General features: G+C 47.9%; 1 protein-coding gene across 1 annotated transcript in view; it reads left to right on the top strand.

The window, feature by feature from the left end:
• Positions 1-27,557, top strand: part of QSOX1 (quiescin sulfhydryl oxidase 1) — a 735,474-nt gene that overhangs the window by 403,642 nt on the left and 304,275 nt on the right. The window contains exon 5 of the mRNA XM_069641454.1: positions 11,963-12,053. Within this exon, the coding sequence (XP_069497555.1) occupies positions 11,963-12,053 (91 nt within the window). The remainder of the gene's footprint in view (positions 1-11,962; positions 12,054-27,557) is intronic.

Genomic DNA, 27,557 nt, shown 5'->3' with positions numbered 1-27,557 from the left:
AGTGCTTTATTTTCAAGTGCCCAACTCTTTCCTAGCATTCCTGTGACACATTGCCACCGACAACAGTCATCACCCACAGTATCATTCGATTTGGGTTTAAAACTGCAAGTCACATGGGCACATTGTTGATGCACTAGCACAGATATGCTGTTTACAAATACATATCTGCAAGACACATGATTAAATGCTTCTTTAAACACATTAGCATGGCTAACATCTTCCAATTATTCTTTCGAGGGGATTGTGTCCTCCGACATATTCCACATCTATGACAAGTAATGTCCACAGCTGTGCTGCTTTGGAACATTTTCGGTAGAGGGCGTCCTGCGTTGATGGCGTCGATCCGTTGTCCCTCGAGGGCCTCTGTCGAGGGTCGACGTCACCGGATGTCATATATAGGGGGCATGGTGCCCGTAGTCTCAGTTCTGTTTTTTCCGCAAACACTTGTTTGCTTCGGAATCTCGCTGCGCTCTATTCTTTCTTCGTGTATGATGTCTTCATCCTCTTCTACTACCCCGAAGTCGGGCTTTAAAAAATGTCAGGACTGCAGTTCGAAGATGTCCATCACGGACCCGCACGACATCTGCCTCTGGTGCCTCGGCAAAAGCCACGCCACCGCCGACTGCAAGGATTGCCAGTCCCTGACATCTAAGGCCTTGTGGGAACATAAGGGGAAATTGAAGGTAGGTAGGGTGTCTGGGCCCTGTAAATCAAAGTCCGTTGGACTTTCGACCGATGACTCGAGGGGCGACTCTCCGCGTCGGCAAAAATCCAGAGGTTCTCGGTCTAGGAGTGGTTCCCGCCATTCCTCTGCCTCGTCGAGGCATTCTAGGAAGTGCTGTCACTGGTCGCCTTCCTCGTCAGAGGAGGACTCCACCAGACGGTTGACTTGTCCCACCAAGTCTTAGTCGCTGGCCGATTGGGATGCATTCCGCCAGCAGATGATTGCGGTTTTCGAGTCGCAAGGCACAGTTCCAGCAGTGCCTTCGAAAGGAGCCGGTGGGGAACAGGCTAGGTCCACCACTCGCACGCCTTCGGGTTTGGGGTCGGGTGGTTGGCGTGATCATCGGGGGACGTCGCGGTCCCTCTCGGACAAAGGAGATCGCCATAGCCATGCCAGATCCAGTCCTCGACGCCATTGAGACTGTCGGAACCTGTTAAGCCTTCCAAGAAGACGTCGACGCCATTGGCGCCGTGTCCGTCGAGGGGCTGTCGAGGCTCTGGCCTTGAAGTCTTTGACGCTGTCGGTGCCTCGGTCGACGTTGACGCCCATTCCTTTGCTGCCCTCGATGCCGTTTGTGGAGGATTTGACGCAGGTGCCCCAGAGGGCTGTGGAACCTCCAAGGAAGGCTACCAATACGTCTGAGGCCGGTTTTTGAGCCCTTTTCTGTTCCTCCTCCTAGATTGGAGTTTTCCCAACCTTTGCAGGATATTTCAGAGGTTGAACTGTCTGAGGAAGCCTTGCCTGTGCCTCCTGATGTCCCTGATGACCTTTGTCTAGGCATAGTCAGAGGGAGGAACTCTGTCAGTCATTGCATGATGCTAGTGGCCTTGACACCTCTCTGGAGGTGGCGTTTGGCCGACCTGAGCCTGGGGCGCATGCAGATTCCTCCTATTGGCGTCTCATGTCAAGGGTGACAGAATACATGTGGTGGTCTGCTCCCCCTGTTGATTTTGCTCAGGATGATTTGACAGACATCCTGGATCAAGGTCTGCCCACTGAACCAGTGTTGCCATTTCACATGGCTTTGCAAAGGAGGGTGGCAGCGGCTTGGACTGCTCCGGAGAGTCTATCGGCAGTTAGTAAGTCACTTCCGAAGAAATACCGCCCATCCAGTAGTGACCCCTGCTACTTATCGATGCACCCTACTCTAGAGTTTTGTGGTGCAGGCGGCTACGGCCTCCTCAAAGCATGCTTCATACCCTACCATCCCTCCTGATGGGGACGATGAGCGCATTGATGGTTGGGCAAAGAAGGTATTTTCGGCTGGGGGTATGGCATTGAAGTCTGTCAACTCCACTTGTGCCTTAGCGAGATTCACACACACTCTGTGGAACTGTGCGTCTTTGGCGGCTGAACATATTCCCAAAGGGGAGGAAAGGGATGGTTTTCTAGCCCTCGTGCAAGACTGTCAGCCGGTCCATGGCTGCGAGCACCGTGATACGCAGGTTTGTGTGGTTGTGGAAGTCGGGGTTTGCTCCTGATATGCAAGCCAGTCTTCTGAACATGCCCTTTGATGGTGTTCATCTGTTTGGCAGCAAGGCTGATGAGAGCCTTGAGAGGTTGCAGACCTCCAAAGCTGCAGCAAAGTCTTTGAGCGCTGCAGTACGTCAACCTCCGCCTTTTCGTCCTAGGGGACAGCAATGGAGGGGAGGTTCCTTTCGGTACTACGCTTCCTTTGGTAGATTGAGAGGAGCTGCCAGTCAAAGGGGCCACCGTAGGGATACCAGAGGTGGAAAGCAAGGTACTCTGGGTGCCAAAGCCGCTCGGGCAGTTGCCTCTTTGCCCTCAGGCACTGCAACAGTTGCGTCCGCTCAGTCATCAGGCCATGTCCCATGGTTCGCCAGTTGGTGGCAGACTTGCGCAGCATCTTGGAGAGTGGCGGGACATTACTTCCGGCAGAGGCCTCATGACAATCCACTGGGGATGCTCTCTTTGAAGCATCCGGATCCGCTCCTTGCTCAGGAAATCCTATCCCTGCTGGAGAAAGGCGCCATAGAACTGGTGCCTGTAGCGGAGAGGAACAAGGGATGGTATTCCCCCTTATTTTACCCTGAAAAAAGACTGGGGATTGAGACCCATCATGGACTTGCGTTGGTTGAACAAGCTCCTCAGGAAGGACACGTTCAAGATTGTAACTCTTTCTCAAGTCCTCCAGGCCCTTCAACTTCAGGATTGGTTGGTGTCTCTAAACCCTCTAAACCTCAAGAATGCTTACTTTCATGCGCCGATTTATCCCAAGCACAGGTAGTACCCGAGGTTCGCGGTTGGCAACTTGCATTTTCAGTTTCGGGTCCTGCCGTTCGGATTGACCTCTGCTCGAGGGTCTTCACCAAGCTGATGATGGTGGTGGTGGCAGCGTATCTCAGGTAAGAGGGGGATTCACGTCTACCCCTACTTGGACGATTGGTTGATCAGGGCGCACTCTCCCGAGCAAGCCCTGGATCATCTGTCCGTCACCTGCCACTCCCTTCACAAGCTGGGCTTCACCCTCAATTTAATGAAGTCACATTTGCCACCTACTCAGCAGCGCCAATACATCGGAGCAGTGTTCGACGCATCCCTGGGGCAGTGTTCGCCTCCCCAGGTGAGGGCTCATCACATTCTGCAGATGGTGGACAAGTTTCAACGTGCCCAGGGCCTCCCGGCGTTCAAATTCTTAAGGTTGCCCGGCCTCATGACATACTGCATTTTCCTGGTGCAAGAGGCCAGGCTGCGGATGAGATCCCTGCAGTGGGCACTCAAGATGCAGTGGTCGCAGTTCTCCAGCAGGATGACGGATCCCGTTCAGATTCCGACCTTGGTGTCATGAACTTCAGATCATGCCCCTTTTGGACCTACTGGTTCTTGTCTCAACGGGGCTTACATTCCGTACTACTTCCAACATGGCCGTTCAGAGCTGTATCCCTTGCTCGCTCCATGCGCTGAGCGCGACGTGATCCACTTATAGACCACGCCTTCTGCCGCTCCGCGCGTCTCAATGCTATTGCAGAGTAGCCCAGACGTGTGTTCGTAGCTCACGGTATTGTTTCCTTTGTTCCAGTGCTATTACCCACTCCTGTCCCTTTCCCCCTTCCTGGTTCCGGCCATTTCTAGCCTTTCCCGGTCTCCCGGATTCCTGGACTCCGCGATCCGGGAACTAAACACAACCTGGAACCAGACGAGACTCGAGCAGCGTTGTTCAAGACAAGGAGCGTTCGCAAGAAGGCAGCGATCGAAGACACCGGCAAACACTGGACCCAGGTGAGAAGGGGGGGGAACTCCTTGACATTTTGAGACGCCACCAGATCGAACCTAAAAACGAGATGGAAGCCTCCATGCAGGACTTAATGCGACGCATGCAAGAATTATCAACCGAGGTTCAAAATCTTAAGGCGGAAAACGCCGCGCTCAAACAATTGGTCTTGTCCCGGGATTCTGCCACAAAGGAGGGTGCCCTGTTGGGCGGTATTGTTGACAAGTATGCTGGTTCGGCAAAAACACTTCGCGGATTCCTGGATTCATGCCTGGTCCACTTTACCTTTAAGCCCTAGTATTTCTCGACTCCTAGGGCTAAGGTGGGTTTCATCATATCCCACCTTTCCGGCAACGCCTTAACTTGGGCAACACCCCTTGTTAACTCCGGCGATGCCCTCCTAGACGACTACGATGGGTTCATACAGGCCCTTAAAGGCATGTTAGAACGTCCAGAGCAGGTCTGTACTGCCCAAGAACGCTTGCTGGATTTTCAACAGGGCTCCCAAGATATGCTCACTTATGTGACCAGATTTGAACAGTTGGCTAAGGAAGCAGACTGGTCCTCTGAGGCTAGTTTTACCCTGTTCAGAAGAGGCCTAAACGATGAGATCAAGGATGAACTGGCCAGAATGGCCAGACCAAATTCATTCCAAGCACTAATGGACCTGGCCTTGCAAATAGACTTTCGCATCCAGGAAAGGAAGGCTGAAAGGAAGAAATCCAAGGGAAACCCACCCAAGACGTCCTTTGAGAGCACAGCCAGAACGCATGCAAGCCCAAGTCCAGTCCCAGAACCTGAACCCATGTAAATTGGAGCCTTTCGTGGACCCATATCACCTCAAAGAGTGAGAAGGATCCATATGGGTTTGTGTATGTATTGTGCTTCAGACAAACATTTGGTCAGGGAATGTCCTCTGGCACCTCCTCGGCGTTCAGGAAATGCCAGCTCCCGATCTTAAATGGAGCAAAGATTCAGGAGAGAGATGTTTGCTCCACATCAATTCCATCCTTGAACTCTCCTGGACAAAACAGTTTGGTGATGCTACAGGCCTTCCTGTCGCCCTCCAAAGACGAGACCTAACCCATTCTGGCCTTGGTGGACTGCGGAGCTATGGGAATTTTCATATATCAAGACTGGGTTGTTAGTCATCATATTCCGTACGAGACACGAAACACCATGCAGCCATTGGAAGCAATTGACAGAAGACCCTCTCTTCAGGACCCATAAGCCTGCAGACTAAAGAGATCCAACTTTCCATAAACCATCAACAGCGGATTTACATTCGACATCATTAAGTCAGCCCATTACCCCATGGTTTTGGGTATGCCCTGGTTACTAAAGCACAATCCGTATATCAATTGGACAGCAGGATCATTATTCCTGGGCTCAGAGTTCTGTATGTCCCACTGTCTATCCCTGGATCCCTCCTCGGTAACTCCTAAAGAACTACCAAGAGATCAAGAAACACCACTCATGGTTTCCAATGTCATACAAGTTCCAGAGGCCTATCAGGGATATACTGATGTATTTTCTACTGCCATAGTCCAGGCCTTACCCCCTCACAGGCCCAAAGATTGTGCCATAGATACGGATCCCTCAGCTGTAATTCCTTTCGGCAGAATGTTCATTCTTTCCGAACCCGAGAAAAAGGCCCTTCGGGAATACCTAGACACTAATCTTGAAAACAGCACCATAAGACCCTCAATCTCCAGCGGGTGCTTCATTGTTCTTAGTTCCCAAGAAGGATACCAAGGAACTCAGACCTTGCCTCGACTATAGAGGCTTAAATCAGTGCACCCTCAAGGATCGGTACCCACTGCCCCGGATATCCTGGAAGCTGTGAGAGGAGCCGTAATATTCACCAAACTGGATCTCGGGGGTGCCTACCATTTGATCCGTATCCTGGAAGGAGTTGAGTGGAAGACCGCCTTTAGAACACCCTTTGGTCACTACGAGTACCTGGTCATGCCCTTTGGACTAGCCAATGCCCCAGCAGTATTCCAACGTTTTATGGATAGGGTGTTCTCTGATATGTTGTTTCTCTTCGTCATTGTCTATCTGGACAACATATTTATTATTTTCCAAAGACCCTCTGAAGCATGAAGAGCATGTTAAGGCAGTTCTAAAAAGGCTCCGGGAAAATCACCTCTTAGCCAAGCCTGAAAAATGTTTGTTTCACGTTACCTCTGTACACTATCTGGGATTTATCCTTAGTCCAGAGGGGATTGGCATGGACCCTTCAAAGGTAAAGGCCATTCTCGTCTGGCCTACTCTCACATCTGTGAAACAAATCCAATCCTTCCTAGGACTAGCCAATTTCTACCGGAAGTTCATAGCCACCTTTTCCGAGATTGTACAACCCATAGTGGCTCTGCTAAAGGACACCCCATTTGTCTGGTCAACTTTACAAGAAACTGCATTTCAGCGTTTAAAGACTGAGTTCACACAAGCTCCCATTTTGGCTCAACCCGATACAAGTTGACCCTTTTAAGTGGTAACGGATGCCTCTAATTATGCTATAGGAGCAGTGTTGAAGCAGAAGATGGAGGACGATTTGGAACACCCCGTTGCTGATCTGTCAAGAACCTTAACTCCTAGTGAAACACACTACTCTGTCCTAGAAAAAGGAACTCTTTTGCCCAGTATCAGTATCAGTTCCACATTACCCATGTCCCTGGATCACAGAACCTGATCGCTGACGCCTTGTCTCGCCGTCCTGACTCCGTGACCACTGAAGATAAGGCTTTTCCTAAAATGTTCTCTCCCACGATCTTCGTAGCCCAAGCAGTTGATCTCCTGGAAGAAGTCCGATCGGAAACTCAATCCTCGGAATTATGGAAGGACATTTCAACACGAAATCTCTGGAAATTAAGAGCCAAGGAAGGCTACTTATTCAAGGACAATGCACTACTCATTCCTACACGGAAGTTACAGCAAAAAATAATAAACCTTTGTCATGACACACTCCATTCCGGGCACCGAGCTATCACCAACACCCTCCGTCTTATATAGAGACAGTTCTGGTGGCCTGAAATGAAGTCTGACGTACAGCAATACATCCAGGCTTGTATAACCTGTGCCCAAAATAAACATAACAAAAGACCGGCGGGTCTTCTTCTGCAGCCCACTCTACTCTCTAAACCATGGGAAATCATTGCTACAGACTTCATAGTGGAGTTACCACCTTCCCGAGGATATACAACCATCATGGTCACCATAGATTTGTTTACCCATATGGCCCATTTTATGCCACTGATGAAACTACCCTCTTCAGAGCTAGCTGGAATATTACTGGAACACCTATTCCGACTGCATGGGCTTCCTTCCAAGATCATATCTGACCGGGGTCCCCAATACATTTCACAATTCTGGAAACACCTCTGTCGGGTACTAGGAATCCAACGTGCCCTCTCTTCAGGATATCACCCCCAAACCAACGGAGCCACAGAACGTACAAATCAGACCCTGGAACAATATCTCCGATGTTTCGCCACCAAGGTCCAGGGTGACTGATCTCTCCTGATACCCGTTGCGGAATTCGCTTACAACAACTCCGAACACTCAGCGCTACAGACCAGCCCTTTTTATTGTAGCCAGGGGTTCCATCCATCGGTCTTACCCTCGGTTCTTCCTTACCCTACACCAGTACCTACTGTTGACTCCTGGATCTAAACTCTTATCCACATTCACCAGGAGGCTAAAGAACACTTAGAGAAAGCCAGATCACAGACCAAGAGGTATGCAGATTCCAAGAGAAGACCAGGTCCTTCCTATACGGTTGGTGACCGAGTGTGGTTGTCATCAAAACTACTTCCCCAACACTTACGGCCAAACAAGCTGGCTCCCTGCTACTATGGTCCATTTCCCATCAAGGAGATTATCAATCCTGTCTCATATCGAATCAAGCTACCTGACTCCTGGAAAAGAATTCGTCCAGTTTTTCACACATCCCTATTGAAACCCTACATCCAATCCTCTCGAAAATCCAGTAGACCACCTCCTCTTCTGGTTGACAACCAACTGGAATATGAAGTGTCCCGGATTTGTGACTCCAGGTATAAGCGGGGCCATCTTCAATACCTAGTGGAGTGGAAAGGATATCCTCCTAGCGAAAGGACCTGGGAACCTATTTCAAATATCAAGGCTCCTTGCTTGCTCAGAAGATTTCACCTAATACACCCGGGCAAACCTGGAGGGAAAGGCCTTCGGAGAAGGCATGCTGTCATGAACTTCAGATCACGCCCCTTTTGGACCTCCTGGTCCTTGTCTCAACGGGGCTTACATTCCGTACTACTTCCAACATGGCCGTTCAGAGCTGTAGCCCTTGCTCGCTCCATGCGCTGAGCGTGGCGTGATCTATTTATAGACCACGCCTTCTGCGGTTCCGGACTTCTCAATGCTATTGCAGAGTAGCCCAGACGTGTGTTCGTAGCTCGCGGTATTGTTTCCTTTGTCCCAGTGCTATTACCCACTCCTGTCCCTTTCCCCCTTCCTGGTTCTGGGCATTTCTAGCCTTTCCCAGTCTCCCGGATTCCTGGACTCCGCGATCCCGGAACTAAACTCAACCTGGAACCAGACGAGACTCAAGCAGCGCTGTTCAAGGCCAGGAGCATTCGCAAGAAGGCAGCGATCGAAGACACCGGCAAACACCGGACCCAGGTGAGAAGGGGGGAGGGGGGACTCCTTGACACTTGGTCGCCCAGGATCTTCTATGGTGGGCCAACGAAGGCAATCTGATGAAGGGAGCACCATTTTGGCAACCATGGCCAGAGGTGACGATCGTGACGGACACATCCCTCACAGGTTGGGGCGCTCATGCCAATGAGTTGACAGCCAGCGACCGTTGGTCTCTGTCGGAGTCCAGACTCCACATCAATCTGTTAGAGCTGAGGGCCGTCAGGTTTGTCCTGAAGGCTTTTCTGCTGTCTGTGCGGGGGAATAATGTCCTGATTATGACAGACAATACAGTGGCCATGCACTACCTCAACAAAAAGGGGGGGGCAGGGTCACTGCCGTTGTGCAGGGAGGAGATGCAGCTCTGGTTCTGGGCCATTCAGCAGGAAATTTCCATCTCAGCAGTTCATCTGGCTGGAGACGAAAACCCAGCGGCGGACGCTCTAAGCAGGCAGAGCAAGGTCTCCCACGAGTGCGTGCTGGCTCAGGAAGTTCTTTTGGAGATCTTCGCTCTTTGTGCAACCCCACAAGTGGATCTCTTCTCCACCAGTGTCAACCGGAAGTGCCAGAGATTCTGCTTGCGAAGAGAGGAGCTTTAGGGGACGCATTCGTAGTGGAGTGGTCCTTCCGACTGCTGTACGCGTTTCCTCCAGTCCCCGTCATTCCGGTAGTGTTGCAGAGTTTACGGAGGTTTTGGTTCCCAAATGATCGTCATTGCTCTGGCTTGGGCCAGGAGAGCGTGGTACCCAAACCTTCTAGACATGTCCATTTGCCCTCCACGCCGTCTTCCCTACCGAGACGATCTGCTCTCACGGGAGGAGGGTCGGGTTCTCCATCCAGAGGTCAAGTGTCTCAGCCTTCATGCTTGGTATCTAAAAGGTTGAGGTATAAGGATTGGGACATCCCCGAAGACGTGATGGAGGTGTTGCTTTCGGCCAGAAGGCCCGCAACGAAATCCCTGTACCATTGCCATTGGAGAAAGTTGTCACTGGTGCAGGGTACAGAATGTGGATCCTTTTCAATGTTCCATTCCTTTTTTTTTTTGTCTTTTTTGCTTTCTTTAGCCCACAAGGGCCTGCAAGTGGGTACCATAAAGGGTTACTTGGCGGCGCTGTCCATATTTAAGCGCTCATCTCAGGAATGTTCTTATTTTAAGATTCCTTTGATTTCCCAGTTTCCTAAAGGGCTAGCTAATGTGTTTCCACCATCGCCTTTCCAGGTGCCGGGATGGGATTTGAATTTGGTTTTAAAGTTCCTAATGGGAGCTCCATTTGAGCCCTTACATTTTGACGATCTCTGAGTGTTTCCGTTTGGTGGGAAAAGACCCTCCAGTAGGCTTACGGGCTCACTCTAATAGGGGTGTGGCTGCCTCCACTGCTCTACAGAGGGGCGTTCCTATTCTCAATATTTGCAAAGCAGCCACATGGGCCTCTGTCCATGCTTTTGTGAGACACTATTCCTTGGACTCCATCCATGGACAGGATTTGGCTTTTGGTAAGGCAGTCCTTTATTCAGCCATTTGATTGGGCATTCTAAAATTCTAAATTCTTTTCCCATCTCCATAAGTTGGTACTGCTTTGGGAGTCAGTCATAGATGTGGAATATGTTAGAGGACACAATCCCCTCGAAGAACAAGTTACTTACCATGTCTGGTAATGTTCTTTCGATGGGATGTTCCTCCGACGTATTCCACATCGCTCTGTCAGCCTGCCCCTCCCCTGAATTTCCTATGTGATTGCAGCTTACGTTTACACAAGGCTATCTGCAGTCATACAGGATAAAAAACTACAACTGAAGCTATGGGCGCTGTGCGTCCTATATATGACATCCGGTGACGTCGACCCTCGAGGGACAACGGATAGATGCCATCGACGCAAGACGCTCTCTGCCGAAAATTTTCCGAAGCAGCACAGCTGTGGACCTTACCTCTCATAGATGTGGAATACGTCGGAGGAACAGCCCATCGAAAGAACGTTACCAGACATGGTAAGTAACTTGTTCTTCAGTGGCAAAAGGAATTGACTGTCTAGCCACAGAAAACCGCAAACGTGCTTCCCTCCTCTGGTTAATTGATGTACAAATGCAGGCAAAACTTCAAATTAACTCTTGTCAAACAATTCAGTAAGATCTTTTGTAGGTTGGCAATCAGGACAGGCACTGCTCCTCTGCAATGATACTTTCCCTGGTATTGCCCTGTAGTGGGTAGTGATGGCTTTCCTGTTGTCAACCCACCCTGCTGTGGCATTGGTCATTACAGTAGTGGAGCTGCATCAATGTTATGCAGGCTGACGGGAGTGGTGTGCAGGTTGTATACGAATTGTTTGTTTTACAACTGTTCGAATGACAGTTGACCTTTTCACAAGTGACCGAATTGTGAAGGTCAATTGTACCATATATGAACAATTGTAAACGAACAATTTGGGTAATACCGTGCAGGCATGGCCAGCAGGAGTGCATGGCACTGTCCACCTCATTGGCATTCATAAAAATGAATAACTAGCACTGCCGTGCCAGTGCAGGTCCTTATGTTTGAGTTACAATGTGCTAGCTCAGAATGCAGAGACATGTGAGCAGGGCCAACTGTTGCTTGTAACGTGACTACTACTGAGAGACAGTTAAAGTAATACAGTTGTTAAAACAGCACATCATTATTAAACTGAGTCTGGGAAAATAAGTGCCGGGCTCAAAAATAACTGCCAGGGCTCAGCCCTTGCAAACACCCCCACAAATTAAGTACTGATTTGAAGATGTGCATTAGACGTTCAAACCAAGAATAGACAAGTTTGCTGGTCTGGAAAAAACAGTGCCGGTAAGCTTACCGGCACAGTTGTTTCTGGTCCAGCAAACTACGAGTCTGCGGGTGGGTGCTGTACTGTCTGCCAGGGCAGACTTGGTGGGCGGAACGGCACCCGCCCGGAGACTTTCACGGAAGCACCGGCACAGTTATTAACTGTGCCGGAGCTTCATTGGTCCCCACTCCATGGGACTCTATAGGAATGGAGATCAACATTTTACCGGTGCCTGACTTACTGGACCGTCGGGGCTGTAATGCCCCAGTGTTTCCGGCAAGTCAGGTGGCGGTAAATCATTACAGGTCCAGCGGCTACCTACCGGTTTTCCCGGCACGGTTTCCGCTGGACCCGTAATGAGGGCCACTGAGTAAATTGAACAAACTGTTCCAATCTATAGCTTCTTCAGAAGAGGAGTGTTTATCCCTAATCTTAATTGAGCTGCAGGAAATGTCCTGATCTGGGGCTGCTTTAAGATTACAGCGGTGAGTGAAGTGTTTGTTGCTAGACCCTAATAACATTTCTGCCGTTCTCTTCCAGTTTGACAGAGATTGAAGGATTCTTCGATAATAACAACGTGGATTACCTGGTCCTGATCTTCGAGGATGGGGAGTCTTACTTGGGCAGAGAGGTAAGGTCCGCATCTACGGCAGTGTCTCTGCAGGGCAGGCCGGGGGGCTATGTCTGGGACTTCCCAGTCTGACATTATGGCCAATCTGTGTGCAGATCAGGACTGTTGCAAATGTCAGCCTGACACTTTCCTCAAAACACTTGCAAACAAATCGCCCACATTTTACTGACCTACTTCGAAGATGAGTGCAGTGACTTGGTTCCTTCCTGGACGCAGAGAAAATTCAAAATGTTTTGAGCAAACCAGCTGATAATTTTCCATGGCCTAACAGGAGAGCCTACTGCAGTGGTCACATGACTCACAGATGGTAATTGGACAATTGTTTGTGTATGTGTAAAGTGCTACACCATCATCACTGTGGCTGTATAGCACCACATGCCCTTGGGTAGCACACTGCTGCACGGAACCAGGCTTCCGAGATTGTGAACATAGCATTCATCATGCAAATAATGACACAATAATTACATTAAGAGACATCCCCGAGGCTGTCTAATAATCTCAATGGGCAACAGGCAGAAGCTATGTGGGCTTGTGTTGTGGTATGTACAGCTAACTCTGTACTTGTGTTGGATTTGAGGGTTCGAGAGGATGCATCATGCCGGTGTGAAGCTAGGCAATGCTGTGCAAGGAGAGCGAGAAATAGGTAGGTAGCAGTGTGATTGCTAGGGTTACTGAGGCAATTATTTGCAGATTGTGAGCACTGCCTTTCTTTTGTATCTTGTCTTCCTTTTCTGCTGTGTATCTTTCCAGTGATTTTTGAGGTCATGCGAAATGTGACATGGATGAGGGTGAGTATTCTGGTGGAGTTCTCTGTCGGTCAGATTCAGCCCGGCTCTGAAGTGCATGTACCAGTGTCTTGTCCGTTCTCTCTTAACTCAATGCTAAAAATAGAACCGGGCTATAAAGCAGTCCACAAGAGGGTTGTCCTTGTTCTTTCATCTCCTTATGTATCCGCGAACATTAATAGAACACGTGTCATGTATGACAGTAAATTAATCACAGAAGACAATGGGATAGGGTGCATCATGCAGGGTGCCATCAAGGTAGAGGTTGGAGGGGTGGCCTGGATCTCCGGATTTGGAAAATTGATCCGGTGCACAGATAGGATGGGTGAATAAGGGTGGAGGAGTGGGGCGTTTGCTAGTGAATAGCCCAGAAGGCTTGTTCTTGCCATCGGTGAGGCAATGCACGGTGATGCAGTGGGGGACTGATCAGAGTCTGAAAGGACTTGAACAGAGCTTTAAAGACAACCGGCGTTTCACCAAATGTCTTGTCTCCGGCAGAGCCTCGGGTGTGCGTGATTAGCTTTCTTGTGATGAGGCTGTAATGGAGCCGGAATCTCAAACTGCTGCCTGTTCATATTGTGACAAAGCCTGATTTTAAGTGAAGCAATCGGTGTGAGGTGTGGCGGCTGGTTGGGCTCATGTGCACACACATACTAACTCCGGTGAGACGGTGTTTGTCCGTTTGATTTTTTTTAATTTTAATTGCTGCTCATTTTAAAATTGTTACATTGAAATTGTATCTAAATTTATAAAACTTATGCTAATATTGAAATTGCTATTTTAATTTGTGGGTGCAGGAGCTTCTTAATTTGGAGATTAACAACTTGGTTTTTTGTCTAATTATTATTGCCACGCGATCCTGAAGGAGAGACTTTGGAGTCTTCCTTCACCTTTTACTGAAAACGCAGTCTTGCGCATCACTTCCTCCTTCCTCCCTCACAGCATTTGAGCCGGAGGGAACGCCCATGCATCAGACGGTTTTAGCAGGCGTGCCTGCAGCGGGCTAAAGGCGAGCCCGTCTGTGCCCGCCCGGGTCACCAATAGGCCATTGGCCATGCACAGTGTGTTTTCTTTGCCTAGGAAATCTTATTCTAAATCTGCCCTACTTCATTTGGCTCCCAGCACTTCTGTACCGCCTGCAGCTATATCAGGTAGCACTTTGTCCATGGATTCTGTACTGCATATTCGTGAGGTTCATAAACTTCATTGCCTTCTGCTGACTGCTCGCTCAATTCCTGCCCATGCTTCGTATTTATGGACTGTGTGCTGAGGTTTCCCCCCCTATCCTGGTTATATTAGAGACCTGATTACGTGACACATCAGATCCCATTCTGGTTCAGGCCATACCATCTGAATATAGTATCTTTCACATTGATAGGAACTCTGCCCATCCTGGTGGAGGTGTAGCTGTTGTTTGCCGAGCCGCATTCTCATGTGCTTTACTTCGCTTCAGCATGGTTTTTTTAAGGGAGGCAATGCTTGTTCGTATTTTTTCACCCACCCAGACTGGGTATGTGCTGCTGATTTATCACCCACCTACCCAGGATGGGGCTTTCTTCCTCATTCATGGATCTTGCATCCTCTCAAATACTGGTACCCTGATCTGAAAATTTTGGGAGATTTTAACACCCGACACCCGATAAGACTGAACGTGTTCTGCAATGAGTGATTTCGATCTTCTGCAGCATATTTCTGGCCCCACTCATATACAGGGTAATAGGCTTGATCTCGCCTTCTGAGCATGTGCATTGATTACCACTTTTCCTTCAGGTAAGGTTCCATGGACTGATCATTCTGTGCTTCTGTTTTTTATGAATTGTTCTGTTGCTTTTGTTCCCACTACTCAACCTTCATCATTTAAGAGGAGTTTGGCTGTGATTTGTTCTACTACCGTTTCTGCTAAGGTGATCGCGCTTTGCGTTGGAGGAAATACTAATTTATCACAATTGATATCTGCTTTTAATGTCATTGCAGAGCTTTTGGCCCATTAAAGCCATCAAAATCCTGTGTGCGTCCTTCTGGGCCATGGTTTTCTTCCCGCTTGATGAAGCTTCGTTTGCTCCGCAGGCAAGCTGAAAGGAAATGGTGGATTGACTACTCTTGTACCACTTGGGCTATTTTTCGGAAGGTGACTCTTATTTATCAACAGGCCGGTGTAGAAGCTAAACGCACCTACTTTACTGGCCAAATTAAAAACTCCTCAACCAGCCCAGAGAACTCTTTAGGATTAATCCCTGTCTGTTGCACCCTCTCCTCTCAGTAGCACTTTTACCCAATCTTTGTGTGATTCTTTATCTACTTTCTTTGATGATAAAAATCAATCTTATTTGTTGGAATTTATTGACGTCACTACCCAGTTCGCACATGGACAGTCCGGCTTAAAAAGCAGTTTATACCCATCTCTCAGCATGGACTGCTTTCTCTTTGGTGGGCTTGGACGATGTAATCGAACCAATTCTGAAGCTTGTCATCTTCTCCTCTGGATCCCATCCCCCTTGCAGTTGTGAAACAAGTGATACATGTCATTGCACCTCTTGTTGCCTCTGCTGCTAATCTTTACTTTCAAGGTCCTCTCCTAATTTTCTTGAGCACGCTTTGGTGATCCCTGCTTTCCTATTTGCTCAAGCTTATGAAATCCATAGTGGCACCTACGCTTGGCTCGTTTCTGGAAAGCTCTTCCTTTTTCAACGCATTCCAGTCAGGATTAAGGCCTGTCCGGGACACCAAGTCGGTCTTGGTTTCGGTCACGGATGACCTTGCAAGGTTGGCTGATCGGGGTGGAGGCGGCGTGCTGATTTTATTAGATCTGCTGGCCGCCTTCGACACCATTGATCATGCCATCTTGCTTTACCGGTTGTCGGTGGCTGGCATCTCCAGCACAGAGCTGAACTGGTTTGGGCCTTTTCTGGTTGACAATTCACACACTGTTTCTTTGTCATTTCACCTCCCCCTCTTGTATGCTCACCTGTGGTGTCCCTCAAGGGTAGACACTCTTGCCCATTCTTTTTAACATGTACGTCCTGCCTCTTGCTCATCATATTCAGTCATTTGGAATCTGTGCTGTTATGTCTATGCAAGGAGCCAAAAGGAAAGAATGGGTCACACGGGACGACCCGCTAAAAAGATGAAGCGAGGTATTTAACCATCAATTAGAGAAAACAATGAGGGGATAGGCCAGGTCAAGGATGGTATAAAAATAACATTTCTCTATTATTCACATATCAAATCACATAACAAATGGTGCTGAGTACATAATAAAACAGCACAAAAACAAACAGTTAATATTGAATATATACAAATAAAGTGCATGACAACCAATTATCCACCCTGCAATTCGAGATAAGAAAAGAATGACACATAATCTTTTTCTACTGTTCAGAGGGCAGAGAGAAGGAAAAAAAGAAAAGGGAAAGGGGGCTATGTAAGAAGATAGGTCCCCAGAGGGATCCTATTACTGTCCCTAATCTATTAGTGCATACACAATCCAAAATTCAATTCATGAATGAAAGTAGAATAATTCAATCGGTTTTTAATAAAAGTTGAAGAATGAAGAAGTGCTAGTCAGACTATCTAAGTCGAAATGGTGGTAAGCGTTGCATGCAGCATTTTTACTATTTTTTGCATTGCAGGCTTGTCTGATAATTCCTAAACTAATTGTTTCCACGAATTGTGCTATTCCAGACCAGTAGGCTGGAGAGAAACTGCAACTTTCACTTAGCACTTTTTCATTCTTTAACTTTTATTAAAAACTGAATTATTCTACTTTCATTTATGAATTGAATTTTGGATTGTGTATGCACTAATAGATGAGGGATATTAATAGAATCCCTTTGGGGACCTTTAGCCCCCTTTCCCTTTTCTTCTTTTTTTCCTTCTCTGCGCCCTCTGAACAGTAGCAAAAAAATATTTTTCATTCTGTTCTTATCTCGAATTGTAGGGTGAATAATTGGTTGTCATGCACTTTATCTGTATATATTCAATATTTTTATTTTATGCTGTTTTATTATGTACTCAGCACCATTTGTTATGTGATTTGATTTGTGAATAATAAAGAAATGTTATTTTTATACTATCCTTGACCTGGCCTATCGCCTCATTAGTTTCTCTAATTGATGGTTAAATACCTCGCTTGATCTTTTTAGCGGGTCGTCCTGTGTGACCCATTATTTCCTTTTGGCTCCTTGTTCTGTTGCTCCCCAGGTCCACGTGGTAGGGGACGCCTATCCTTGATTATGTTATATCTATGCAAAACATGGGGGGGGGGTGTCTGGGAAACTCTCTACCAGTACAAACACAGTCTCTACCAGTACAAACACAGTCTTTAGCTCACTGTTCTTTTCACAGAGAAGAAATATCCCCACATATCATTCTTTGTCCTGCCCAAGGGCAGTCCAGCACCGAAATGCTAGGCAATTCTCCTCTGAACAAGAGTACTACAGCAACCCCATACACATGTTTCAGCCTAGTTGGGCATCATCAGTGAGGTGAAGCTGTGTCTCTAAAAGCAGTGAGCAAGGGGTCCACGTCTGAATTCCCCTGGTAACTTAGGGTGAGACCCAAAGTTACTTGGTATGAAAAACAGAGGGGGGTCTGGGAAAAACTCTACCAGCACAAACACAGCCCATTGACTTGTTCTTGGGTGGATTGCCCCTGGGAGAGTCTCAACCAAGTCTTTTGCTCACTGTTCTTTTCACAGGGAAGAAATATCCCCGCAAATCAGTCTTTGTCCTGCCCATATCTATGCAGATGCAGATGGCACGCAGATCATAGTTCCTCTCAAACTGGACAACTCCTCTGGGGCTGTTCATTTCAACAACTGACTAAAGTTTGTTGGGGATTGGATGTGCCAGAATTGCCTCAAACTAAAAGGTAAAAACACAGAGGTTTTGATTATCAGCCCACCATCTACGTTTCCCTCTGGACACCTGCCTACTGGCCTCCATCCCTAGGCTCTTTTCCTCAGCCAGTATTGGTGGTGAAGAACCTGGGTGTCAAGATACCAGCCTCCCTTTCAATGGAGGCGCAGGTTAGTTCAGTGTGTCAGCAAGGCCATTTTAAACTCAGAGTTTTGCATAAAGTGCTCCTGTTTCATCTCACCCCTCTACGGGCACCTGTGGTGGCCTCACTGATCCTTAGTACACTGGATTACTGCAATGCACTTTATTTGTATCTGCCAGCTTTCCTACCTGAAAGATTACAGGTGCCGCGAAATACGGTGACACAGGCTGTCCTTGGGCTTTCCTCCCGTGATCATATTTCGCTTGGGAAGCAAATCCTCCATTGGCTCCCGTTAGCACGTCGAGTGGAGTTTAAAGCACTACATTTGGTCCACTGTGGCATGAAATTAGCAAGGTGCTGATGACTTGCCGCAAATGTTCTGTCGCTATGGGTCTGCTGGGCGGCTCCGTTCTGCTTTGTACTTTCGGAATTCGTCGAGCTAGGATGGGAAGCCGAGCTTTCTCCATTTTGCAAGCTCACGTATGGAACAACCTTCCCCTTAATCTTCCTGAAGTCACAGACCACTTGACCTTTCGGTGCCATCTTAAAACCTTACAATTTCAGTAGCGTCTGAATTAATTAGCTTCTGGCTTCTCCGTTACTTTTTTCTTTTACCACCATCATTTTACTCCAGCACTATGAAGCTAATGCAAGGAGGAAGCATGTTAGCGCTGCATGTAACACAAAGTAAATAAGAAAAAATAACTCCACTTCCATGCATAATAACTTCTGCTTACACTTAGTTTAACCCTGTAATGACCCAGAGGTAGTTGTTCTTACTCTATATCACCACATTAGATCTCAGGCAGGACACTGCTGTTGAAGCCTAAGAGAAGGGATGCTAATTTTATGTATGTCACCCATTTTCACCTACCTGTACCCCATGCACACTTTTGGACACGTTATAATATTCGTGCTGATGCACATGGGCTTAATTTTAGGGGGGCAGGGTGTCTGCCCCTCCCCCCCAACTTTCATGGCACACCATTTTGTCCCCATTCATTTGTCTGGGTCGCCCCTTCAGATGTCATGTCCCCCCACCCCCCAACATTTTCAGCAAAGTTACTCCACTGCTGATGCATTGTGATAGCAGGCTCGGCAAAACTCGCCTTTCCTGGCTTACAGGAGTGGTTTCATACAAACTATTGTTCGAAAAGCCTCCACATTACAAGGGCCCACAGGAGCACATCTCAAGCCAATCATGGGGCCACACAATACTTCTTCCTAGGCACATACAGCTAGAGGCGTAGATATTGCCGTTCAAGTAAAAGCTATATTTTGTTAAAAACTATACAGCTTTCACACTGATTTAGTAAGAAAATGCATGCATCCATACTACCACAAACATTCCCCTTTCTACACCCTTGCCCTATTAAACTGCTTGTGCGTCATATAACAAACCCTTCTCCGTTTGTTAACTCTGTCCATCTTTCCTTCTATTGGGCCTCATCACAAGTTGGGCGGTATCCCTTAAATGCAGCAGTAATTCTATTACTGTCGCATTTAAGGGCTGGCCCTGTTATGAGTTGGGAGGAAGGTTTGGAGTTTGACCTCCAGCTTTGTGCAGAGCAGCGGTAATTGCGCCAGTGCTAATAGCGCCCTCCAACCCCACCAATGGGGAATGGTGACTTATTGGTAACCCCCTACGCTTGATCCGGCGCTAATAGCACTGGACCGAGTAGCGCTAATGCTATTTGCGCTGGCGGTCACCCGACGGTATTACTGCTGGGATACCGCCAGATTTGTGATGTGGCCCATTGTCTTTCTATCACTGCCATCTATCCCTTACAACCAACAGTCTATCCTCAGGAGAACCCCTTGCGTGGTCGTCATACACTGATACCAAAACAAGGCTAGGCTCTGTAAGACCACTACCGTGGTCATGGACACAGTATAGCTGTAATCACCCGTGGGCTTCAAGACCATCTGGGAACACCCCCCACCCCCCTTCCTTGAGTAAATTGTTCTATGTACTGTACCACTGGTTTGTTTCAAGTTTGTAAATCTGCTTCTTTCTTTTGTACTGTTATACTGTAAAGTGCTTTGGAGTAAATCGCTTTATAAACTCAATACACATAAACATAAATGTATCTTAACTTAACGTAACCACCTCAGTTACAGCTGAATCCAAAAGTAGTCAAATCCAAGACAAATGTGTATGTGGAGACGGCGCATCTATATGCCTGGAAAGCTCTTTCCCCAATTACCCCAACCATTCTCCAAGAAATCTCTGATATATGGCATTTATAATGCGCCTATACACAAGAGTTTCAAGGCGCGACGAGGCAAGGGAGGGGGAACAGAGGGAAGACAGACAACAATCCTGCTAGGCCAGGTGTCATTCAGATCGCGCAAGTGCATGGGAAGGGACAGTGCAGTGCATGGGGATAATGCAATAAATAAGTAATTAAAGCACATCCAGCTGGTGGCAAGTGCAGGGGTAAGTGCAGACATCAGGTGTGAGTGCTGGTATTGGGACTGTAGGGGTACAGAAAAACAGTCCCTAGTGTGGGGGTTGCCAGGAAGGCAGTGCAGGTGTGCGACTGGCGGGGGGGATTGACGGTTCTGGGCCCGAGAACACAGGGTGGCCAGGTAACCAGTGCAGATTCAGTTTCAGTCCGGAAGTCAGCAGGGGAGAGGAGGAGAAAAATGAGAAGCAAAGAGAAGGGTTTTGAGGTGCTTCCGGAACCGGAGATGATTCTCCTTAAGTTTCAGGGAGGGAGGCAGACTGTTCCAGAGGGTGGCCCCAGCTGAAGAAAGAGATCTACCACCAACTCGTTGCTTGGAGAAGCGGCTGACCCTGAGGAAGTTGGAGGCGGATGAGCAAAGAGCTCGAGAAGGAAGATATTAAGGAAGAAAGAGTTGAAGGTATTGAGGCCCCAGGCCCCAGAAGGCCTTGTGGACAATGCAGAGGGTTTTGAAGTGTATCCTAGCAAGCACTAGGAGCCAGTGCAGAGATTTCAGTCCTGGAGAGATACGATCCCTGGGCTTGAGGCCAAGGACAAGTCTCGCAGTCCTTTCCTGGATGAGGTGCATCCATTCTGTATTCCCCATCTTGTGACACGCAAACCTTCTTTACCTGATTACTTATCACACACTAAAACAAACCTTCCCCTAAATAGTAATCCTGGCCTTGCAGTGCAAAATTGGTAATCACAGCTGTCCAAAGAACTCCCTATTTGATAAAACACCTTTAAATTAAACTCGACATCTGTTTCACCTAATTTCAGACATGTATACAGTCCTCAGTGTTTTGGTACGTTCTATTTGATTACATTATTCTCTGTCCAAAGGGGTCATCACATGCGAACCATCAATCTTTCACTAGCTTCCCCCATATTCCAGCCTATCGTCCTGCTGCTTTAGGTGTTCTCTGCTTCACTTCAGCCGACTGCTCCCAAGTTCCTGCATGTGCCTACCAGGTATCCCGATGAGTGGGTCCTTGATCCTGCACCCTCTCTACATCTCCGTGTACTTTTCCTAAGGTTGTCACCAGTTAGATTTGTTTCTGCGTGCGTGTGTGTGCGTGTGGGTGTGCGTGCGTGCGTGTGTGTGTTATGGGCACAACCTGCTACATGTCTTTTAGGGCATTTTGAACTGCAAAGTAATGTGCATGTTACAGGACATTAATCTAGCATCCCCCATCTATGACATTGCCCCAAACATGACATTGCATTTCATTGGGGCACACACTGTGGTCACCCTATGACCCGCTTACAAGCCGACGATCTTAATAGCAGGAAACAACCCACCATATCAGCCTGTCTCTTAAACAGAAACACATACTCGGCCCAACAATATAGGTATTCCTCTCTTCTCGTCATCCAACAAGAACTGCCTAGGTTTAGCTTTGAATTAAAAACGTTCCAACCACCCTGCACAAATCGTGTCTTGTAAAGGTTAAATCTGTGCCTTAAGAGTCTGTTCAGGGTCTGTTTCTTTTCTGTGTCGAGTTCAAACATTTAGTGATGCAAGCAAGCTCAGTCATGGGCAATTGCAAAATTACCATTCCCCTAATTACGACATGCAAAAGATTTCCTTGTCAAAGTCCCCAGAGAACCCCATCCTGTAGTGTGGATAGGAAGTATAGAAACCTTCACACCAAAGAATGCAATGATGAAGCAATTAAACTCCACCCAGCGTGACTCGCACTGCTCCCAAACTCCAACATAGAAGTACTCCACAAAACAAAACTGCTCCATCTCTCTGCATGCAGGTAAAAGCACTCATCCACCAGCGCGCCCACCTATCTTTAAACCTTTGCTATACTCCCTATAAGACAGTGTAACATTTTACATCTTGTACTATGAACAGCTATTAGTGATCTGAACACCCACCCCCTTTGCCACACCCTTTCTAGAAACCTAACTCATTCCCCAGTCCCCCTTTTGCTCTGCTGCTAGCTTATTCAGTCTGTTAAATAACCATTATCGCCAGCAGACCTGAAACGCGGCAGCCAGCTCACTGTAAAGTGTGGCGTGTTGGAGTAAAAGTCGGACAAAGAGGTGGCATGGTTCAACAACACTTTAGTTTCAAAATAAAAAAAAGAACCTACCTCTCCCTGTCTCTGAAAGGTTATCCCTACCTAAACAAATATCAACGTGGGTGCTTGTCGTCAGGATGTTTGTTCAAATGTAAAGTGTCTGTTCTCTGTCCTAAAGCCTACTCTAACCCTACCACTAATCTGCAAAAGGGTTCAGCGTTCAAATGAAACGAATACCAAAGACTGACTCCTTTCTTCTCCTGGTGAACTGGCTCAGTCTTTATCTCTTTTCCAACAATCCTTTGCTCTAGCTTCTGGTGGAAACCTGAGGGGCGTCCTCACATTTCCTCCCCTTGGGTTCTCTGTTCAGGTGGCCAGGGAAAGGCCATCGCTCTTGTATCCTGACTCTGGGGGTGTAGAAGCGAGGGAGGATCACCTGGGTGGAGGGTCCTTTGGGATTGGGAGTGAAATTTCCTTGGGCGAGACGCGGTTTGCCACATTCTTCTTTCAGGAAGAACCCTGCGCCCCAGAAGTAGTCATGGGTATTGTCATCCCTGTCCCATTGACCCATAAATTGCCCAAGGATATTACCACCCTAGAAGTACCAGAAATAAGGTGAAAAAGAGGGAAGTTAAGGATAGAGCAGGCAAGACTTGGTACCACCCCCCCACCTTATCCTATTGATGACCAACCTAACCCTCCCCCATCCTTTATTGGTTATTGCAAAACCTCTACATTTGCCCACATTTGACATTTATTTAAAAGTACTTGGACGAGGAAGAGGAAACTAAGAATAATGAACGCCACACATACATTTTACCACTCTAGTACTAGGATGAGGAGGAGGCCTGCAGAGTATGGCCCCTGTCGGGCAAACCCAACAAAGGTTTCACACCTGCAACCTGTTGGGGGGGGGGGGGGTTGCAGATGTATAAAATGAGAGCCAGAGAACGGTACGAAGAGGAGAAGGAGATACAGGGAGGCCTGTGTGGAAGAGACCAGCAGGGGACCCTTTCCATGTGGAGGCAGCCGTGGTGTGACTGTTGAAGGAGCCAGGACGCTGGCCAGCAGCCCAAAAAGGAGCCTCTGTGTTGTGGAACTTTGCAGAGGGAAGGAGGACTCCGTCCGCGTCTCCTCCGAGGCAGTAGAGCTACCAGCGCGCAAGAGGCTGGCCCTGGTATACGAGCGGGACTCATAGGAGCTGCTCTGTTTGGGAATGATGCCAAGTACTGGTGAGTGTCTAGGAGAGGCACTCGATAACCAGGGCGTTCGTAAGCGGGCTTCGAGTGGGGAATGAATGCATTCCAATTGCCGAACTGTATAGACAGTTGAAAACAAGCACAATGAATACTTATTGAATACCGAACTGAATACCAACTTAAAATTGAAACTCCTGGAAAAACAACCCCTCCTCAGCTAATAAAGACATCCTATCCAAAATATCTGCCAGCTATAAAGAAGAAATTCTGCTAGCAAAGAGGGACACCTACAATAACAGGATAGAAAAAGCAAGTTCTAGCTCTAGAGAACTATTTACTATTCTAAGAGAACTGGAATCTCCTCTCCCTACCACTGAGAATTGCATCAGGAACAAGACGTGGTGTACCAAAATTCAAGAAGCTCTAACCAACAATCACTCTGCTTCAAAAGAAAACAGCAGCCAAAAAACAACCTGATACCTCAACCCACCTCACCTAAACCTGCCCCCTCCCTCCCTAAACCACAACAGCGCTTCAAATTCACCTCTGTGTCCACCCAAGAAGTAATTAACATTATCGCCTCACTCAAACCCTCCAATTGCCAAGGCGACTCCTGCCCAGCATCTGTCATTAAAGATGCAGCCAAAGATCTTGCCTCCTTTATCAACATGCTCATTAATGCCTCCTTTCGCACATTGGCTGACCTGGCTCCCTGAATGACTCTTCTCTCCTCTGCAATTGTGCCTCATTACGACCCTGGCGGCCGCGGTATGAACGGTGCCGGTCATGTACCGGCACCGTTCATACCGAGCCGCCACATTACGAGATTGCTCACGGGTGGCGGTATGCACGTCTGGTCTGGCCAGACGTGCATATCGACACCCGCGAGCAGACCCGGATGCTAACAACGGACCCATCATTAACGGATCAGTTGTTAGCATCCTCCCCATTCCCATTGAGCCCTGTGGGTGTTCAAATGGAAATGGGGACGTACCGTGCCCGGGTCCCGAAAAAAGGGAATTACAGGGCCTGCAAAAGTTGTAATGGCCCAGTAATTCCCTTTTTTCGGGACTGCGACACGAGTTTGGAGGTAGCCATGTCGGTAATGACAACATGGCTACCTCCAAACTCGTAATGATTGTGTTTCACCTATCTTTCCAGGAAGGGGCTAACTAACTTTTCTGTGGGGGGTTTCCTTACTCCCACTCCTAAAACAACCCACATCAGACCCGAGCATTCCCACCAACTTCAGACCCATCGCTACCATCCCTTTTCCTCTCAAAATCGACAAAGCTGCCTATAACTAGATTCAAATGTACCTAGAGACCAATAAGATACTTGGACTCTCCCAATCTGTATTCAGACCCCAGCAGGAGAATCCAAAGGAGTGTGGATACTGCACATAAACCAAGAGGCCAATCAAGAGAGACTACAAGAGCGCAATGCTGCACACACGGATAAGTCTGGAAAACCTCTGTGTGCTGAGGAACCTAGGGATTCTGGTTGTGTGACCTGTGATGGGTGGACTGTGCGCTCTGAGAACTGCACCTAGACCAGTGAACCCAGAACTCTGAGAACCAAATACATTGTATCTACTAAAGTCTTGGGGAAGGGTACCCTGAGACTCAAGCAATTGTGAATTCTATCTTGAGAACGAAGCCTCAAGACCCATTTTGCTATGAACTTTGTTGCTTGGAACTTGGGGAAGGGGGGGAAGTTGAAGAAGCAAGAGCTGGAATAATCTCTCAACTTTCACCATTACTTTTATTATAGACATCCCTACACATTGTTTAGCTTTAGTTGTGAGGGCAAGCATAGGTTTTGGACACAGACTTTTAAGTTGAACTATTTGACTCAGACTTTCCTTAGTTTCGTTCAGGTAGGGAAATTCTGCCTTAGCATAGGGCTAGTTAGGCCTTTAACCATACTGACAACAACTTTTGTTTTGAACTTTAAATGCCTCATTGCAAGTATGGCGGTGTGGGAAAAAATTGGCAGTAACGGAATGGCCCTGGAGTGGGGGGGGGGGGATTTACCTCCAGAATCATGCTGGAGGTAAATATTCCTGCTTTACACTGAAAATCAGTGGAATTACTGCCGTGGTAATTCCACCGCCGGTAATTCTGCCAAAAATGCCCCATAGAGTCCAATGGACTCTATAAAAATGGGGATTAACTCCGCCAACGCCACTTGTAATTCAGCTGTAATAAGTGGCGGTACCCGTCATTCTGTTGGGCAGTATTCCGGCAGATTTGCCACCTGAGGCCCCAAGTCTGTTGTCTTACATAAAGCCTTCACACTTCTCATTCAACAATGAAAGTATGGTCAGGGGAATTACTCCCTTCTTCTGACCCAACTTGTACAGCCTTGAGGGCTGTTTTGGGATATTCTTAGGCAAAAGTCTCTTTACTTCTTCCCAGAGGCTTCTGATGGTTTGCTTTCCAATTCCAGCAATTCTTCCCTGTTTTATGACGTTATAATGATTACTTCCAGACCGTTCTTGGTGTCGAATACTTTCTTTAATCCTATTTGGATTATACTGTGATGAGGGAGATTACTCCTGAGGCTTTCTTGAATCTGGATTCTCTGGGGGTCACTACTGTGATGAGGTATATTACTCCAGAGGCTTTCATGACCTGTGCCAAACCCCTACTGGGCCTTTCTTTGTTTCCATTACCTGTAATGTGTCGCCTGCGTCGCTGGTTCTTAATGGGGCGATGGGCTTACTCGTGTTGCTTCAGCGCTTTCTGCTTCCTTCACTCTGCTCTTTGCCTTGTCCTTGTGCCTCTGCCGGATATTTATGGCCACACGGTTCCAGCGCAGTTGCAGGACCACACAGTGCACCTCCCAGAGGTCACGCCACTGCTGGCTTCTCTCTCCTTCTAATGGTCAGGAACTTGGCTTCCACTGCATTGCTCGAACAGCCTTGTATGTCCCCGCCACCAGGGATCTGCGTTCGTGCAGCTTCATGTTCCCAGGTTCGAACTTCCCAGGCTGGCTTTACACGGACTGCTTTCTCTATTCCACAGTCCTTTCTCACTCTAACTTTAAGCTGGGGAGGATCCAGCAACAGAAAATAAAGTCCTCCTTCACTGTTGAACTAATCTTTATGCCTCCTTGGGGCCAGCTCTACCATGGTAAGGCCACCTGTCATAACCCAAGTGAAGAAGAGCCAAAGAAACCAGCAGATCAACGACTGAAGAGACATTACCATAATAGACAGTTGTTAATTCTGACAGGGACTTGGTCCCAAGGGAAAAGGGGTTAGGGCGTTCCTTCATGGGACAGGGAAGTCCTTATTCCCCAGGAGTGGAGTGTGACAGATCCTTGGATGTCATCCCCTCTCTTCTACGGGAGCCCCTTCCCAGGAGGCCAAGGAGGTGAGGCCACTACCTGATAGTCCCCTTGGGGGTAGTACTTGGCGGGTGGATCTCACAGGGAGGAATCCCCTCTATGGGACTTGGGACAACTGTCCAGGAAGAAAGCAGTATGCCCAAACCATATCCCTACCTCCCTCATCCTCCAACCCCACACAGAGTTCCATAATCACACACTTCATGTACCTCTGTAGGGTTACTGGCTTGACCTCCCCAGAAAGTACTGGGATGAGGAAGAGTAGAGACTACCTATGTCAGTCATATGCAGAAACTGGGACGGAGAACGACACAGATAACCCAGTTGAGGGTGAAAACATCAATACTGAGACGAGGAAGAAGCACAGAGCAATGGAGGAGTGCCCAGAGGAACCAACATGAGCAGCCTAGACAATTTGGAGCAAGCAGGTTCAAGCCAATGATAAAAAGGGAAGAAGGACTTAACTAGTTGTCAGACCCTTCCTGAGGCTGAGACGTTTGGCCGCTGGCAGAGGCGCAGTAGTTCCGCTATGGTTGGACGAAAGAGAGGCAGAGACCAAGACAGTCAGCCAAATTGGAGGGCTGGTTTGCGCGGAGAGCTGTAAATGCGCAGCCCAGGATCAGAGGAACGCGGTAAGGACAACGTAGCCCATGGAGAGACTACAAGAAGCATGAGTGGGGAGAAG

Source organism: Ambystoma mexicanum, chromosome 1q, assembly GCF_040938575.1.
Source record: "Ambystoma mexicanum isolate Mex_15411 chromosome 1q, UKY_AmexF1_1, whole genome shotgun sequence".
Classification (NCBI taxonomy): Eukaryota; Metazoa; Chordata; class Amphibia; order Caudata; family Ambystomatidae; genus Ambystoma; species Ambystoma mexicanum.
The sequence above is the reverse complement of the archived record's forward strand: the minus strand, read 5'-3'. Positions and strand labels throughout refer to the sequence as shown.